At 32.4% G+C, this 20,111-nt stretch overlaps 1 protein-coding gene across 13 annotated transcripts in view; it reads left to right on the forward strand.

Annotated features, from left to right (window-relative positions):
* The first annotated feature begins 206 nt into the window (after window positions 1-206).
* Window positions 207-20,111, forward strand: part of ovo (transcriptional regulator ovo) — a 41,099-nt gene continuing 21,194 nt past the window's right edge. For all 13 annotated transcript variants that reach the window (XM_076396278.1, XM_076396279.1, XM_076396281.1 and 10 more), the window contains exon 1: window positions 207-755. In XM_076396278.1, the coding sequence (XP_076252393.1) occupies window positions 587-755 (169 nt within the window). In that variant the 5' untranslated portion in view covers window positions 207-586. The remainder of the gene's footprint in view (window positions 756-20,111) is intronic.

A 20,111-nucleotide genomic window follows, 5' to 3' on the forward strand; every position in this document is an offset into this window, starting at 1 on the left:
ACACACACACACACATACACAAGCACACGACCGCGGAGAATTATGAAACGACAGGTAGCGTACTGTCCTTCCCCTTCCCCCTCCCGTCTTCACCGACCAACGGAGGATAGCCAGTTGCAATACAGACAAGGGTACTATATAGCGGGGCGTGGAGACGCGAGGGGAACACACACAACGGTTCCATCCAAGTACCCGGTCATCAACTCAGTTAACGCAAGGTCTCGACAGCGATAGGACGTACGACGCAGAATACGCGGCCAGCTCTACCTCCTGCTTATACCAATTATCCCAACACCGACCAGAACCAGTTGGTAGTTCTTTGTCAAGGACTTGTGAACGGTACCATAAAACGCGGTTATTCTACTCGACTTTTGCCGGTAAAAACGAACAGTTCTGTGCGTGTACTTTACCTGTTTGTGTATACGTCCGTTGATTTTTCTTTTTTTTGACTTTTTATCGTATTCGTCAGGCTCGGACCGTGTTTCGTGCATAGACTGGTGACTTTAGTGAGGTTCCTTGGATCGTGATGTGTATCTTAATAGGATTTGGACGGTTTTAAATTGGACGCAGTGGATTTCTGAGAAAAATGCCGAAAATATTCCTAATCAAGAACCGACTGCACCAGCAGCAGTTGCGACTGTTGGAGAACCAGAACGCCCAGGGGAAGAACGACCTTGGCATCGATAAGGGCGACGTCTGTCCCCCATCGCCTGGATCTCTAGAACCTCTATCACTAATCGTTCCAAGAAGAAATGGTAAGCAGCAAGAAATCGGTCAATTGATAAAGTAAATAAAGTGAACGCTCCGCGAATCCTTATAACTGTTAAGTTTAATTGTTTATTTAAAAAATAACGGCCGATAAATGGGAACCTCGTCCGCAAGGTTACTCTCTTGCGCGACCGTTGATATCTGTGATCTTTACGTACAAAAAATCGGTTTTAGGAAGTTCGTCCAGCGTTTTTTTCACTTACATTAATCATTGTTATTAATCATACATTTTAAAAGAACTCAGGAGAAATCCGTTTTTGATCTGACTAACATAAAAATTCCCGGAATATATTTACTACTTTTTTCTGGTACAACGAAACCAATGGTTCATTAAACGATCTGAAATATTTCTAAGGAATTCCGTTATCTTGTATTAAATTTCTTTATTACTATAAGTCTCCGATAGGACAGCGATTTAAATATCAAGATATTTTCCTTTACTTTTTTATTTATTTCTAATATGTTAAATATTTCAACTTTAACAAAAATATACTAAAGAGAAAAATTCCTGAGGAATATAAAAAAGATTCATCGGTTATAAAAAAGGCGTATAACGGCTCCAAAACCAGAAACTGTTATCTACCTCTGTCAGAACAATTTTCATAATAGGTTTTTTATTCATGTCATTTAGAGCTTTCACAGTATTACATCATGGTTTTAAAGTAATATAACAGATGAAAAAAGCAAAACAATTTAGTTATTTCAATAAATATTATCATTTTAAAATGTATTTAATGCAACAATTAAATATTTAAATCAATAATAACTTGATGAATCTAAATAATTTTATCTTTATTAAACATATGACCAATATCAATATTAAAATATAGTTATATACTGGGAAATATTCACAGTCAAAAATATAATAGTAACTGTCATGTAGAATTGCGATTATTTTAGTGATAATTGATAGCAATTCAATTGTTGGTCATAAAATATTTAACGCCACATACGAAGGAAGATGATTTAACATAAAATGCGTTGTTTATTTCGTACTACCTACGCTACTGAAATTTCGCATGCGAATAACAATTAAAGTATCACTTATAACGATGTCAAACCGCAACGATTAAAAATATCTGTAAAGACAAACGCGAAAACTGATACTGATAGACACAGTTTCCTTGAGATTCCGATTTAGCTCAGATGAATCACTATAATTAGTTACTAGACACCGTTTTCTAGATTTCGTCGAATATTTACACCCGATAATAACTCGGTTCGGAAGAACTGACCGTTCTCGGTTAAACCAATGACACACATAAACAACTAAATTTAATCAAATCATTACTTGAAGGTCTTCAAGAACAAATAAAAAAGAATCAATTAACTTTATGCTCTGTTAACTACCTGATCAGTACCGTAATTGGGTTACTGCAAAAACGAATCGCAGTACTGCCATTCTATAAAGGTATAAATTTAAATCAATTAGTATGGTTTTCCTCTCTCGCTCGGTCTCCATTAATCTGCCAACATCTAAATATACGAAATGCGTTCAATGCGAGTTTGCTCGGTTATGTCTAACGACATAATAACGCAAATACCGTTAGAAATACCTTTAAGGTTTTTATCAGTCGTTATTGAGTAAAATCGTACGTATTTGTTACAGTTATAGTTTAATAAGTTAACAAGAATTCCTACACATGTTATTATTATTAATTATTAGAATGTTAATTATAGCGAATGTTACTAAATGCGGCTAAATAAAGATAGTGTATCATTTAATAGACTCATAATTATATACAGGGGGGAATTCAAATATTTCTTGAATAAAACCTTATTTACTATATTTGACTATAAAACTCTCAATCCCTCAAATCCATTATAAATTGTTTCTGTAAGTTTCTTCTCTGTAACTTCACATAACAAAATATAATTCGCCAATGCCATGACGAGCCTTCTTTGTAAACTGTTAGTAATTTTTGAAATAAAAATATGACATTCTAATATTATCTGAGTCTCATATGCCTTCAGAACTAGATCCAGCTCTAAATTACACTATATTATAAATTTTAAGCATTTAGGTACAAAAAAATATTATGATGATATCAGCAACATCAGAAAAATAGCGGTTTTTAAAATCATAATACGCTAGACATTAAGTTTTCGTCTACTAAAAGAACATAGTTTTAACTATATTATTACAAGAAGTAAATAAAAGTTATTAGTATCATTAATAAGAACTTGGATAATTTTAATCTTCATAATATATTTCAATTAACACAATATATTTTTTCATCTATTTAAAAGCTCAATCAATGAACCAATGACTATATTTTTCGATTCCTAGTAGCTATTATCTTTTTACTGTTTTTATTTTCAATTTCGAATATTACTATATTATTGGTAAAATTGTATTTTAAAAGAATCAAAAGCATTTATTTACTTTGCGACAAAGCCATTTTAAATTATTGAAATATAACAAAAGGAAGATGAACTAAAGTGCATATATATATATATATATATATATATATATATATATATATATATATATATATATATATATATATATATATATATATATTACTATAATTATTATTCGATGGGGAAATACTGGGAATTTTAAAAATTATTATCTAAATAAAAATAAATAAACAGCTATCAAATAACTTTTAAAACATATATATAATTCAATATTCACTGATAAATATATCTAAAGCATATTTTATCTCAATATTTCTTATGTTATTTTATACATATACCTTGTTTGAACTTCAAAAATAAATACTGATAAATGTAAGTCAAAAGTAAAAACTATAACGATATATCCTAAAAATTTCAAATATGTTTCCTAACTAGAGCTTAAGTTATTTTTTATCCGAAAGAATTTTCTTTGTGCTACTCTGCATATAGTCTGTAGCGGATGTCAGGAAAGGTAAAAGTAAAAAACAGGTTTTTTTAACAATAAAAGCAACTGTTTATAGAGATATAATATAAAACCAGTTCTGACTTTGAATGCGCTTGAAAAAAATCCTTTCGTCCACACTCACACGTGCACAGTTCAACATCATAAACAATTTGTTTAATAATCATTAATAGTAAACTGTTGAAAAACATTTTTTAAATAATAAACGAAGCGTACGCTTCCCGCAAACTCATTATACAACGAGACATCGAATAGCTAGTAAAGCAAGATAAATAATAATTATAATATTCATGAATCGTCCCAGATTGATTGGAGTCAAGGGAAAAGGAGAATTTAATATTAACGCTTTTTATTGTCCCATTTTGTGAAATTTAAATAAATTTCGGTAAGAAAAATCGACAAAAATCTAAATAAATTTATCAGGGACAGTGTTGAGAAATCTTAGGTCGGATGGGTGAGATGAAAATAGCTTTTTACTAATCAATAGTTCGCATTAGGTAGTAATTGATCTAATATTGAACGAAATTATTTATTAAACCTTTTAATATACCACATTACAGTAAAACATAACTGAATATGCTATTATAACATTTAACATAATTAAGAAGTCATTATTTTAAACCAGATAAGACTTATTCAATCCTTAAACTTTACAATATATCACAAAGGTCATAAATAATAAACCATACAGGCATGATGATTGATCACATTTAAAATCACAGTCATATTACTGCCCAAAATGTGTTTTTATAAACATATGTTTGATTATGTAGGATTCCACATGATGAAATCTTTTTAATGCTAAATATTCAAGCAACATCTTATTTAAGATCATCATATTAATGTCCAAGGATAAACCAATATCATACCAAGCCTCATCTTTCAATATTATTCGTCCCCTACATCAATGCTTTCTGGTACGGATTTTGGACAACCTTCACCAACTTAACTTTCTCACCGAGACAAAATATCCAAGCTAATATAAAACGCACGATGTGCTCCTATGATAAAGCATTCTGAAGAAGGTTACGGTTAAAATTTCCAATAAGAAACGTCAGATATAGTCTAAGAACACTTGTAGTCCCAAAATGTAAATAGCCACTCTAATATATCAGAAAATAAATCTACAATTAGCTTAGAACTACACTATTTACTTCAGCACTAACTTCTTTGTCATGGAACAATATTTCTCTCAATTTTTTTCACTGAAAACACATTTAACACTTCCTTGTAATTTGTAAACTAATAATAGAAATTACATGAAATCTTTACATATACTGTACTGTAACTTAACAGATTATACAAATAGAGCTATATACAATTTGAGCAATATACGCTTTTAACATGTAATTTGTGCCCTTATAGCTATTATCATATATATATATTTGAATATCAAGAAACATAAACAAACACATTTCTTACCAAGCAATAACAATAATATGCCAATGTCGATATAATCATGAGTTTTAGTCGAATAACCACTTCTTGTTTGCTTTAGAAACTGTTGTTCGACAAAAACCACTTGAACTTAACTCCTGATTGACAGGGGTATCGACAAAAACGAAGAAGCAGATTAATATAATTCCTAACCAGAACAAAAGATTATTTTCGGAAAAACCGCAAATAACTCGAAAAAAAATCGGTAAGCTTCATTCAGTCCATTGCTGCTCGTCGTCGTTCCAAACCGAAATCCGAAATGAGAGATGGATTATAATCGGTGTCGGAATTAGTAATCCGTGAATAACGTCGAAAATAGCGATGGAAAAAAAACCGACAAGAAACGACAGGACAATATCGAGTATTGTTCTATTCACAATACGAATTTTAAACCAGCTTAGCCTTGAGGAATTTTACAGTTCAAAGAACGTACGCACTTGATACTTCGTTCTTGGTGGTGTAAAAGTATTCTTCTGTTACCGTTTTAGATCTCTGGGGAGATTTTTCGGTTTAATTTGCGATTGTGTTCAGAGACATCAACAACCTGTTCAGCTAGATTAGAATATTTATGCTAAAATATGTATAGAGCGCAGAATCGTGTATAAGGTTCAGTATTAATGAAGATAAATAAAAAGTTTAAAAAAATATTTCTTTTATATTGCATTAAAACTAAAACATCATTAATTTTACTTACCTAGTACATAAAACCCCAACACATTCGTTATCATAAATTAGTTACTGTCTAGTGATTTCGCTTCGAATAACCAGAGACACAGAAAAGAAACATTGCATATCTTATTAACTTTAAAAACATTATTACTATTAAGATTCTGGCTTTTATTTTTTCAACAAACTAAAACCAAAGAGATTTCAAGTAAGTTCCCACAATAAAGTTTTTATAAAAATCAAATCAATTTGTCTAAAATAGTTTATCAATTATTTATTCATTATTATAAATAATTGATCCTTCAATTGATGAATTACATATATAAAATTTCATAAATTCAACACACATCAACAATAAAAAAATTAAATATGCAACTATAAAAGAAACAATTTTATATAAACTGATACGGGAATAATAATAAATACATAGTGATTATAGCTACAAAACAGATATATGTAAATATTAAAATAAGTTAAACTAATGCAAAACATGACATAATATAAATATAATACATAATATATATAAAACAGAATTTTGTGCAAAATTTAATAACAATCTTAACATAGCAAATGCACTAAAAGATTACCAGATCATTTAATATCTTTTTAAAATATTCATGAAAACACTATCAATCTTGTGAAATGTTGATAAATAGTTCCAAAATAGAAATATATTGATATTCATCGAGAAATGGAAAAGCGTAATAGAGAGCAATGTACTTATACTTTGAATGAAATAAATCTATTTCTTGATTTCATAATAAATAGTAAGAGAAACATCAGAATAATTTATATTTTTCTTATTAACTGGCTTGAGAACCATAGTTTTTATACAGATGTGATTCTACCAAAACGTCGAGCCAAAAACCATTCTCCATACGCAAAAAAAAACAATAAAATATATATTGAATTAAATAAAAACCGAACACAATCAAGAGAAAGCTCCATCATCGATATTGACCCAGAAAAGTCGAGATAACACCCATTCGATTACATCAAGAGAAAGTCAGTTAACAGTAACAGATTGCATCAATTGTTAAATAATCAAATTCTTCGAGAGGCGCTTTGTTTAAGCGAGCGTTAGATGCATTCGAGAGACCTTGATCTTCAACTTGGACAAGGCTTTCTCTTTTGCTGGATCTACTCGGTATTTTTTTTTATTAAAGTAGTTCAAGTTTAAGACTATACTATTTTTTGTTGTGTTGTTTTCTTGTTTCTGATAATACTTCTCGCGTTGGATTTGATGATTGCTTCGTACGTTTCGACTGTTCTGAGAATTATCGGAGGCTCGTCTCGATTGGATAAACCGAAAGGTCATCAAGAACGTTTCATCGGTGTTTTGTTGGATCTGCTGTTAACGGATCATAGGTAAATTAACATTGAGTTAGCTGTTCGTTCGATGATAAACACGCGTAATGGTGTCGTAATAGAACCTTGTCCGAGACGTTACCGGAATGTGTTGAATATAGCCATAGAAAAGACGATAATCGGCTTTTTATCATTGAGACTGACCTTTCGTGATAGTACTTACAAACGACCTGTTTGAATATTATCATTCCTCATATCATAAGTAGGTCGGAACGTTTGGTAATCGTTCATATAAAAGGACGAGGTCTTATGGTCTTATTTTTTATACTTTCTGCATTATACTAGACGAAATATATTGTTATGGCACATTGATATTTCCAATAAATTTCAATAATTACCTGAGTCAGAGAACGTTTGTTTTGTTTGAATTACATTTTCTAAAAATAGAATATTTTAAAATAAAAATAATATATACAGTGCGCTCAATAAATCAACGAACCCGCGTCATCTAAATTTATGACTTCAAAACGTCGCCTCAGAAACTTCAACTTTTAGTTCAGTTTGGTTTAACAAAATCCTAAATAACAAATAAATAAAAATAGCTAAGCCATAGTCATAAATTATCATGTTCTTGTTCAAAGTAATTGACAAAAGACGCAATCTGTTTCTACCTAGTGATACAGACCGTTTGACAACCAGTCGAATTTTGTAGAGATTATGTATTGTAAGGAAAATATTGTCTGATTTTAAAATAAATTTACAAATTGCGATGGACAATATAACAGATCAATTGAAAAGTCCCCGATCTGATACATAAATGGCGCTAATGGAATTAAATCCATATGTTTTTTAGTTAGCCGTAACCCTTAAAAGATGCGTGTTTAAATTTGTCAACTATCGGATCATTAGTTTGTGAATTATAGCCTTTTGAGTGAAACAACTTTTGTTATTGTGAAAAAATGGATAAAAAGGAATTTCGCGTGTTGATAAAATATTGCTTTTTGAAGGGAAAAAATAATACAGTTGAGGCAAAAACTTGGCTTGATGCCGAGTTTCCGAACTCTGTCCCTGGAAAATCAACCATCAAGGATTGGTATGCTAAGTTTAGACGTGGTGAAATGAGCACTGAAGACCGTGAACGCAGTAGACGCCCAAAAGAAGTTGTTACCGACGAAAACATTTAAAAAATCCACAAAATAATTTTGAATGACCGTAAATTGAAATTGAATGAAATAGCAGATCAATTGAACATGTACATCATATAATTCACGGATATTTGCGTATGAGAAAGCTCTGTGCAAATCGGGTGCCGCGCGAGCTCACTTTTCAATAAAAACAACGACGAGTTGATGATTCGGAGCAGGGTTTGAAGATGATCAAGCGTAATAAACGGAGTTTTTGCGTCGATATGTGACAAAGGATGAAGCATGGCTCGATCATTTCACTCCGAGGACCAATCGACAGTCATCCGAACTCGCTCCAAAGCATGGGAAAACGCAACAGTCGACTGGCAAGGTTATGGCGTCTGTATTTTGGGATGAGCATGGAATAATTTTCATTGACTGTCTTGAAAAAAAGGAAGGACCATCAACAGCGACTATTACATAGTTATTAGATAGTTTAAAGGACGAAATCGCTGAAAACGGCCGCATTTGAAGAAAAAGTGCTGCTTCACCAAGACAATGCACCGTGTCACAAGTCAATGAATACGATGGCAAAAATCCATGAATTGGAATTCGAATTGCTTCCTCATCTACCGTATTCTCCAGATCTGGCCCCCAGCTACTACTTCCTATTCTCAGATCTCAAAAGAATGACCGCTGGGAAAAAATGTTCGTCGAATGAAGAGATGATCAACGAAACTGAGGCCTATTTCGAAGCAAAGGAGAAATCGTACTACAAAAATGGTATCGAAAAGTTGGAGGGTCGCTATAATCAATGTATCACCCTTGAAGATGTATGTAATTACTTAAGCGGTGACTTCTTTATTGCCCTTAGGGATTCAACAATCGGTCCAATGCGCTTTTATGATAATTAATATACAAAATTATCTTACAATTACATTATTATTAGGCCTATATATTATTTTTAAGAATGTGCAACACATGGTGTATTACATAGCAAAGGGTATATTTAAAATCAGTCTCACTGACAGGCTTCACTTTTAAGTATCTGCCGTTTCGTCGAAGTAGATTTGTACCAAGCATATCGCATTTGTGGAAAGTTTTACTTTTTTTCTTCAGTTTGAAAAAAAATGCTGCTGAAAGTCATCGAATGCTGTGTGAAGCTTATGGCCCCCATGTTCCATATATATCAACATGTGAATACACATTTCTGCATTTTAAGGATGATGATTTTGATATCAGAAGAACCTTATGGACAGCCAACGAAATTGAAGACGAATATTTGTATCCCTATCGACTGCAATTAATGCGTTGGAGCAATAATGTTATTCTTCAGCATGGCAGCTCTCGATTACATGTTGAAAAATCGGTGAAGATTACTTGGAAATATAAAATATTAGATCATCCCCACCGGCTGCACACTCCAAACCTTGCTTCTTATGAGCCGTGAACTATCTGAGCACCGCTTCACTTCCTATAAATGTACCAAGAAATAGGTGGATTCGTGGATAGTCTCAGAAGTACATCGTTCTTTCGATAGAACCCGTAAATAATCTGAAAGATGGAGGAAAAATAGCCTTTTCCGCTAATCTAAACAGATCTTTTGAAACTGATTTAAAGACCAACACATGACACGTAGAAAATCCCTTCAATAAATTATCTCCTATCTAAAATGCATTATTCTAAGCCTTGTTCTAAAGTTTAAAAATATAGATTGACTCCAGCCCAAGAAAAAATACAAATGATTTAGTTTAAGTCTAAGTTTAAGTTTTGATTAAGTTATTTTTGTTCAGCAAGTATATATATTTACCAGGTTAGACGTCGGTTTTTAGATGCATGCAAAGATATTTAGCATCATTCACCTAATTTAAGCGATAAAAAATCCGCCTTGCTTGGGAATGTAATTTCTCTGAGTTAAATTAATATGAGAAGATTTAGTCTTATTGCCACTGATTGATATTTATTGATATTTGAAATGTCATTGGTGATTCCTCGTATCCTTTACCTGGCAGTATTGTGAAATAATCATTTTTCTTTCAATACTGGGTCTTAACGTATTAGTTGCAATTAATAGATTAATAGCTCTAATGCATTCTACGGTACTTATTATTCTTCGTGCTCTATTTATATATTATTTCTAAATAATTAAGCCTAATAGTAATTCGGTTTTATCATTCCAAGTGTAAGTTCTTCTAAGGCACTTGATGATTTTCACCAGCAAGCTTCGAATGATTGAAATTTTTTTATTATTTTTTTTTGATAACATCTTTATTAGATATGCTTAATACTATCTTAATGATAAATTAATTGATTACTACATTTCATTTGTACTTGAATTAATTATACACAAGCAAGACGAGTGCGAGATAAATACATCAATATGTATACACTTTATATATGTTCGTATGGTTTGGTTCGCTCTGATATCCTGTGCGTTGTCCGGTAGTAGTATTGCTTCCACGTTAGTATGATTTAGTAATCTTCTTTCGTGTTTTAATGCAAAATCTTGGATAACTTCGCAAATCCATTTGATTTCCAGGTCATCGTGCAGTTCTTCGTTGGCTACGTAACGATAGGCATTGGTAATTAATCAAAGAATTTCGTTTTGACAGCGCTGGATGACTAGTTGATTTGAATTTTTAGTGAAACGCCCTATTTGTACCCCATAAGTCCAAATTGGCTTTATGATTGTTTGATAAATCAATCTCTTTGATTTTAGATCACGTTTAGACTATCTTCCGACTAACGAGTATAGTTATTTTCTTTTGGTTCTAATGTGTTCTGTTTTTTGTCTAACATGATGTTATGATTGAAAAATAAAAGTAAAACTTCGCGAAAACAGTGCTTTATTATCTTGTAACATTTAATATAAAATAATATTTCAGCGCCTCCTTTTTATCAACTAAAGCTTATCTGCATCAGAACTACTTCTCATCATGTACTCCATGCCAATGCCTTCGTTAGTAAGTCCATCGACTGGCAAGCGACAAAATTAAAGAAAACATCCTTAGGATGCGGTCTTACCCAGCTCTCTAAATTAGTAGTTTTGATATAGATAACCGCAAACATTAACTTATGAATAATTACTTATAGCAAGCAAAAATAACACATGATACACACTTAAGTAAATCTAATAGGATTAATGATCGCCACAACCATTCAATTTTAAACATGTCTAATCAATATTATTCAACTTTTAATATCGAAACATCCTTTATATCGGCATATGACCGCATCATTCTTCAGGGCGCAGATATTAAGACACGTGAATGACCCCGTTAGTCTCAGGGGTTGTTCAATTCAACATTTAATTTCGATTCTTTCATCCACTATCGAAGAATACCGCGTCACCCTCGGAGGTTATTGGTACACAATATCGTTTATTATCAACATCCCATTCTTCCACTTCCCTTCTTTTTCGTACCCTTTCAATCGACGTATTATATCGGCTGGATTTTTGCTTTTTATTCGCCGTCCTTTTATTAACCATGCAGAAAGAACAACCAGTTTGTATATTGCAGGTGTTACAGTGTTGCCATTCGCACCGTTAGATTTCCTTAACCACGCGTAAGCGGTCGTCGTCACACTCGCGAATGACGCTCGGGTCTTGTACGCTAATAGATATCCAGTTTTCGGAGCGAGGTCGTGTATTTTTATCTAGCTGCATCAGCGGTACTGCCGCACGTTTCAAGAACGTAAATGAGGTTTTACCGAAACGGTATCGGCGTCGATCGATAGGAAATCTCGCACAATCCGGCAACGTGGCCCGTCTTCGTCCGGTGACCTTGAAATACAAGCTTTGAAAAACTACGCAGGAACGTTATGTTCAATGGCCTGCTGCTCTGCGGGCATGCCAACAGTCGTTTTGCGTCAGGATCTCGAACTTCTTTCGTTGGAGAGCTCGAAAAAATATGTTAATACTACAGTATGTTGAAATTCAAATTAAACGAGCGCCAATTTCAGATCGATGCCGATATAAAATAACGTAATATTATTGACGAATAATACACCGCTAATGATTTTCGATGATGGTCATTGAGGAAAATGGTGAATTTATTTTCATGTATATATCGTTAACCCAACTGACGCACAAAATATTTATAAATGACTTATTATGGAATCATTCTCATCAGTCATGAAAAAAGCGCAGACAACATAAGTAACAGTACTTTCGAGTACAACAGACGACAGTTATTCGGAGAACATTATTAAAAATTGCTCAAAATTCACACCAAATTTACTCACTCAGGCCTTAAAATATAAGAGAACAAAATATATCCCGATCTGTTGCTAAGTCTAAAATATGAAATTATGCGTATAAAAGTTATAAAATGGTTTGTAGGAACAGAAAATTTGATTTTAATTAAAACTATATTGTGTGTCCATCTGTGGAATTGAAGATTTTTAGTCTAAATTGGTAATGAGCGATGCAGCCCATTTTCTTCTAAGTGGCCACGTTAAAAAACAGAACAGTCGATTCTGAAACACAAAATCCTCAATTAATTCCTGAAACATCATTGCATCCACTAAAAGTAACTGTATGGTGTTGTATTCATGCTGGAAACATCATTGGTATTGACTGATATTTTAGAAAATGACAAAGGTGTTGCAGTTACTGTTACTGCTGTACGGTACCAGGACATGATTCGAAATTTCCTAGTACCTGAAATGGAAGAGCAAGGACTAGAGGGCATGTGGTATCAGCAGGATGGTCCAAAGCACAGACAGCTCGTGCAATAATTCAATTATTGAATGACGTTTTTCCATGAAGAGTAATTTCATGAAGCACCGATTTAGCATGGCCAGCCAGATCTACGGATATAATAGCAACAGACTTTTTCTTGTTGGTTTTTTAAAATCAAAAATTTGTGTGAATAAGCCTCAAACGGTTCAACATCTTAAAGACAACATTCGTCATGAAATTGAAAAAATTCAGTCTCGGATGCTGCAGGATATCTTGAAAAATGCCTTAAAAAGTACCTATAGTTGCATAGCAAATCGCGGTCACCATTTAGCCGATATAATTTTTCAATCATAAAGAAAAAAAATGTAAAGACCAAAACTTTTTGTGAAAACCAAACTTACTTATATGTTCTTTGGACAAAACTATAAGGCAATCACAATGGTAGCGGGACTTTTACCCCACCTGTTAGATAAGTAATTTGAATCCGATTAATTGAATGAATTCAAAAAATAATGGCCTTATGGTTTAACCTGAATCCCGTTGACTGCACCCATTATGGAATTTGAAAGCTTTAAAACATATAAACCATTAATTTTCTTCAAAACTATCTTATTTTACGGAAATAAGCCGCGACTTATTGAACCAACGCACAAACCATACTGCCGGCTGAGTCTTACTCTATATTCAGATCACCAAGGTTTAGATATGTTACTGATTTCATCTTTAATTTAATTAAACCAGGACCGTATGGGTCGCTTGATACAACCCAAATACATTAAAGGAATATATACTACATTAATTCTCAATGTTCATACTAAAACAACTCAGGAAAAGATATTTCAAACTTCTTTCTTAACATTGAAGATATATCGGAGCTGCTATATATTAAACTTTAAAGACCAATATGAATTATCCATAAATTTTACATAAAATTTAGAACCAATAGTCAAGTAACGTAACATCATTATATCAGTGCTTATGAAATACAACATTAAAGTTATAAATAAGAAAATCCAGCTTGTTTGGCGCTGTGATAAATCCTGGGACACGATCGTAAATTTATGTTTGTGATTGTCCTTAGGCAAGAGTGCAAAATCCGATAAGGATAATGATCCAGTCACGCCAGTAACCAATATAGGTAAGACCGGATATTTTCTGGGATGATTTCTAAGTTGGTCACTCGCCAGTCGGTTAATATCGAGGACCGTGGTTCGGAGTCCACGTTAAACTGTAGGTCCCTAGATACAGCCTCGTTGGTAAAAGGAGACTAATATTTATATCTATATAAGACAATCACAATAATCACATTTCAATCAACATCTCAATAATTCACTTTGAATCAGAAAACATTCACTTTAAAAAAGAAACAACAAAATCGACCATTTATTAATATTAATTCGTTAATATTCATTTTATTGATTGGATGAAACTGTTATATATCGTTCATTATTTTAAGACTTTATTTATAAAATTTGATCGGAATACATAGAATGTAATGTGATATTCGACTAAAACTGAAGAGGTTTCTAGAAAATAAATTCTCGTCAGTCAGTATTTCTCTGTTATCAAAATAATTTTTTAGATTCGCGACAACTTGATAAAGGAAATATTTGTATCGACATCGATGGAACTTATCCAGTAGCAGATAAGAGATACGGGCAATATCACTATCTACGAAGACAAATATCAAAAAATATCGGCGGAAAAATAGTGATAGATCCAAATGTTTTCAGCATCTGCAGTATCAATATTTGTTATGCAACAGGTCAATTGAAAAGTCCCCGGCCTACCATAGTAAAACACATTTTGTTGGCAAAATTAGTTTTTTTATTCAACGTAATTCCCTTCAAGGGTGATACTCTGATTATAGCGACCCTCCAACTTTTCGATACCATTTTTGTAGTACGATTTATCCTTCGCTTCCATATAGGCCTCAGTTTCGATGATCACGTCTTCATTCGACGAAAATTTCTTCTCAGCAAGCATTCTTTTGAGATCTGAGAACAGGAAATAGTCGCTGGTGGGCCAGATCTGGAGAATGCGGTGGATGAGGAAGGAATTCGAAGGCCAATTCATGGATTTTTGCCATCGTTGTCACTGACTGATTTTATAAACGTCGACTCTAAACAGTTTAAAATCTTAAGCCAACCCTCTGACAACCAAACAAAATATATTCGGCATTATCTAGACTGGTTACTGGCCTTGCTGGGACTATTGTGCTTGTTAAAATTAACGCTATTTTCTATAAATGATGATAAAAATAAATTAAGGATTTGTCGCACTACCTTGACCAATGTCCTACCAAAATGGTTGAAAAAGTTATTATAATTACACCATTACAATGTTCTTCTTCGTAAAAAATTATATTAATTACGGCTTCCCATTATTGCAGAAAAAAATGACATTTTACGAGAATCCTTGAGAACATTATCACCTCGTGAAATCGTAAAAACGCCACCGCAAGTCCTACTAGGAAACCATGAAACATTATAAATCCTACAAATATCTAAAATCCAATTGTAATTTCAATGTCGAGTTTTTTCTCTTAAGTTCGATTTCATTTTAACCATCACGCTTCAGGATTTGTCGAGGTTGTCCTCTGGGTAGGCTATGGTTTAATCTGATTTTCTCTCTATCTCTCTCTCTCTCCCTCTCTCTGTTCCACTGGTTCTGTACCTGAAACTGTACAATCCCAGCGTCAAGCGGTCCCTCAGCTGTACAATGCGAAACCATTTTGCCTAATAGTTAGTCAAAAATGTTGGACAAATCTGGGTGTCCCGTTCAATAACTCGATGTTTTGGTAAATTAAACTGTGGATCATGCTCTAAAGTTGATTCATCACGGATCATCGCCACCAATATAGATAACTGTAACTCAAATTTTTCGGTCAAATTACCTACGAACTTCACCAATTTTTTTTTTACAACCAGTCATAAAGAAATGTCAAACAAAGAACAAAAAGGTTCAGGAAGTGACTATTTTTAGTGCTAGAGGTTTATGACTTTATTTTCGAGCCTAGTATTACATCATTTGAGGAAAAAATGCCGACAAATTTTTTAGAAGTCTTTCACAATGCGAGCTGTTTTAAATAGAATGCGTCATAAAAAAAATGTTTACCTTTATCTTCGGATGGGACAATTCCACGTTCATGCAATTCATCTTTAAACTGTTATGTGTTTTGGAAATTGATCAAATAGATAATAAAAGTTTCGCATTTTATAGAGACAATACAAACTGCAAATTTCCAAGGAAAAAAAATAGAAGTAACAACATTTTAAAAAATCGATATTTTTAAAAGTTCGACGCTCTGATTTACAACCTATATTTATTATATTATTTTTGTTACCAAGTGTAAAGCAAGACTACAATAAAACCAGTTTTGATAGAAATTATTAAACCCCTAAACAGCTATTTTTCGAACATCCAATAAATGTCTGACTACTTTAATCCTATAAACATTTTTCAAGTTAAACAATATTCGAAAATACTCTGAACTGTGGTTATACAACTCGTCTAATGAAACAGCCAATGCAAGTCATAAACGACATCGAATAAATTTGCCAATTGCAGTTTGTAGAAAGTAAAATTCATTTTAAACTCGGAGCGAATGTTTGCTTCTCGTTATATCCTAATTAAAAAGAATCTATAAAATTCGATTTGAGTTGGAACTAATAAACTATGTAATAATAATTAGAGGTTATAGTCCGGCAAAAATTGTTCATCAAAATTCTAAGTTGATGCGGCAACATTGATACTTGCTGACGTCATACATTTGGATTGAGTGCATGTTTTATTGGGCAGACTTTATTTTATTTATTCATAGATAAATACTTTTCTTCAAGCCATGTTAAAAATCCAGTGACAAGAAGCATTTACAATTCAGTATGAAACTACACCATAGAAAAAATCTCTATTTTGGAATTCACAATTGTTGAGAAGCTTCCGTGCTAACAATCTCAACTAGGATGATCGTTAATTTTGAGAAATCATCTTATAAACAAATGCATTTAATATTTCTTAAAAATGTATTCTTCCGACAGAAAATGGACGTTTTTTCGACAAATAAAGAAAACCTAATCAGAAAGCTTAAAAAAAGACATCGCTAAAATAAACTAATCATCCGTGCTTGAAGTTGATGCGGCAACATTGATACTTGCTGACGTCATACATTTGGATTGAGTGCATGTTTTATTGGGCAGATAATATTTTACTTATACATAGATAAATACTCTTCTTCAAGCCATGTTAAAAATCCAGTGACAAGAAGCATTTACAATTCAGTTTGAAACTACACCGTAGGAAAAATCTCTATTTTGGAATTCACAATTGTTGAGAAGCTTATACTTAATAAAGAAAACCTGATCAGAAAGCTTAAAAAAGGACATCGCTAAAATAAACTAATCATCCGTGCTTGAATTGTTTCAAAATCCAGTTTATTTACCAGATTCTACACCTTCTGACTTTTAACTTTTCCAACATCAAATATTTTTGATCATCCGGAGCCCTTTGAAAAACCACTGCAATGATGGAAACCACAAATGAAAAATCGTTGGAATAAATGTATTACAGTTAATGGAAATGCAAATTTTGTATCATATGACGTCAATATACAGTTAGTAAACAATTATGTTGAGCAGGAAAGCATATAAATAATATATTTTCCATATTAATTATGAATTATAATGGTATAACTGGTAATCTTGTTCAAAGGCAGTTCTTTCTACCAGAATATCAGACCAAAAACGTTTTTCAATTTCCAGGAAATATTTCATCACATAAATAATCAATCTCGACTTAAATATGAAAATAAACGAATGTTATAAATACATTAATCCAATTTCATCAGATAAATACAATAATTTTGTGATTGTTTATTACAATCATTATCCCATTTATTGAATATGTTTGTCAAACAACTCCTTAAATGTTAGATGTAACATTTTATTTATAACAAAATCTTAGTGATTAAAATCAAAATGGGTATTTAACTACACAATAAGAAATTGTCCCGCTCTAACGAAAAAATAAAGAGTCACGTTAACCATCACCCAGGAACTATTTACAAGGAAGCGCGACGCATGTATATATAACTTCCTGTTCAAGCAGTCCACCGACTCAAAACACCGGTCAGTTCATCGCCAACGAATCAAACGTTTCATTTTTGATCCAATACTGTCGACACAAAACCGAACAATTAAAAATTTAAATTCGAAATTCTAACGGCTTCTGCGCTAGTAATCCGTACGAACCAAACGTAGAATGGATAAGATATAAAGCAACCATTCAGCGTTGCTATTTTTGCTGTCAAGGTCCTCGTTCAAATTAAGCGAGTTGTTTTTTTTTTCATCCTGGGTCAACGGACAATGTGAAGGATATTTTGGCGTGTTTCTGTTCATTTTTTGTATCGTTTATCAGTCGTCAACAATACAGGAAAAGGTGTGACGGTAAATTTCAACGTCTTTTTTTATGCATATCTCTTTCCAAAGATTCCTTCATCTTTCTAAATAAATGACATTTAATAACGAAAGGATTTTAAATAATAAATATTGTCATTACTCAATCACTTCGACGAGTTACTATATGGAAACATATAAGTAATCCATATATTTGGTTTGAGACCAAATAATAATACAATATAAAATATAAAGAAAGTATTTTTATAACTTTTAAGCAGTTATATCCTTAAGTTATACTTTAAAATTATCATAATACTAAATAATTATTCATAAACAATAAAGTAAAGAAAAACTTACTTACAATTTCTTCTTATAGAAAAAAATCATATTAAGACACTGTGCAAGATAAGGTTTAACAACAATTAACCCAATAGCTTGTAAAAATGTATAAATTAGTAGATAAACTACAGTCATTTCTACTGAGTCGTTCTTAGTTCTCAGTTTTAATATAAACCGCACATGAAAAACCAAGAAATATAGAGTATATTTATTACTTATGACGATTAGTAGGTACGTTTGGCGATATTAGTTGGTTTATGTTTATGTTTAATACACATAACTAACCGACAATATTTGTACCGGAGGTGGTAACCAGATCTTATATTATAACAGCATTGATTCATAGATTTGTGGAAACAGCTGAATGAATGAGTAATTATTTATTATCCAGAAGCAAAATAAAAACGTGTCGTCTTCATGTCGAACAGCTGATTCCGTATTTAGATTAAAAGCTATATCATAAATTGAGTTCAGCTCCTGTCCGTTTTCGATTATCTGCGGTTTCGTTGGAATATTCATTATATTATTGACAATTCCCCGAATGACAATCGGACAAAAAGCGACACGAATATAAAAATCAACTAGTTGCACTTAAAAAATGAGAGTTGAAAATATTCAGTTTCGGACACTGATGTGTTGTTATTGTTCAGATACGGATTTTTATTGAATTTCAATAAAAGCTGGTTCATCGCACTGCCGTACTTGAATAGTAAAACAGTCGAGAATCTCTTGGATCGCGTATCTCCTTAAATTTCGTCGCATCGGCAACAGCTGAATAACCATCTTTGATTTTAAATTTTTGGAAATGAATCTCGTTGAATTATTCACGGGGACCGTACGTCCACACTTTTACTTTCGCCGCAATTTTATTCCTTTCACATTTTTAATATAAACCACACATGAAAAGCCAAGAAATGAAAAGGATATTTATTATTTATTACGATTAGTAGGTACGTTTGGCGATATACGTTGGTTTATGTTTATATTTAATATACTTTTAGCAATTAATTTAATATTTGAACCTGAGGTAGTAACCAAATCTTATATTATAGCCTGATTCATTGATTCATAGATTTGTGGAATCAGCCGAATGAATGAGTAATTATTTATAATCCAGAAGCATAACAAAAACGTATCGTCTTCTGGCCAACTGATTCAGTATCATTTTAAATCTTTCATTTCATCTAAATATCGCTTTACTAAAATAGTACGAAAGTAGTAAAATTCGATTTGAGTGGGTATTGGTAGACCATGTAGAAAAATTCTTTAAAGCATTAGTGATAATCATTTGAGGTTATAAATAGGCAAACGCTATAAACCAAAATTCTAAGTTGGTGTGGCAACTTTACGATTCTAGTAACAAAAAGTGTCCACAATAAAGCCCGCAAGTTTACACAGAAAAAAAATACTGGTTAGAATTTGATAGGAATAAGAGAATGTAGTGCGGAAGACTCTTGAAAACAGTTCTATAGTTTTTGAATTTGAGAATACACAAATTTATATACTGTTTCTTCAAAATGATA

Source organism: Rhynchophorus ferrugineus, unplaced genomic scaffold (assembly GCF_030347505.1).
Source record: "Rhynchophorus ferrugineus isolate W39M unplaced genomic scaffold, kcgeb_rfMv2 rfM2, whole genome shotgun sequence".
Lineage (NCBI taxonomy): Eukaryota > Metazoa > Arthropoda > Insecta > Coleoptera > Curculionidae > Rhynchophorus > Rhynchophorus ferrugineus.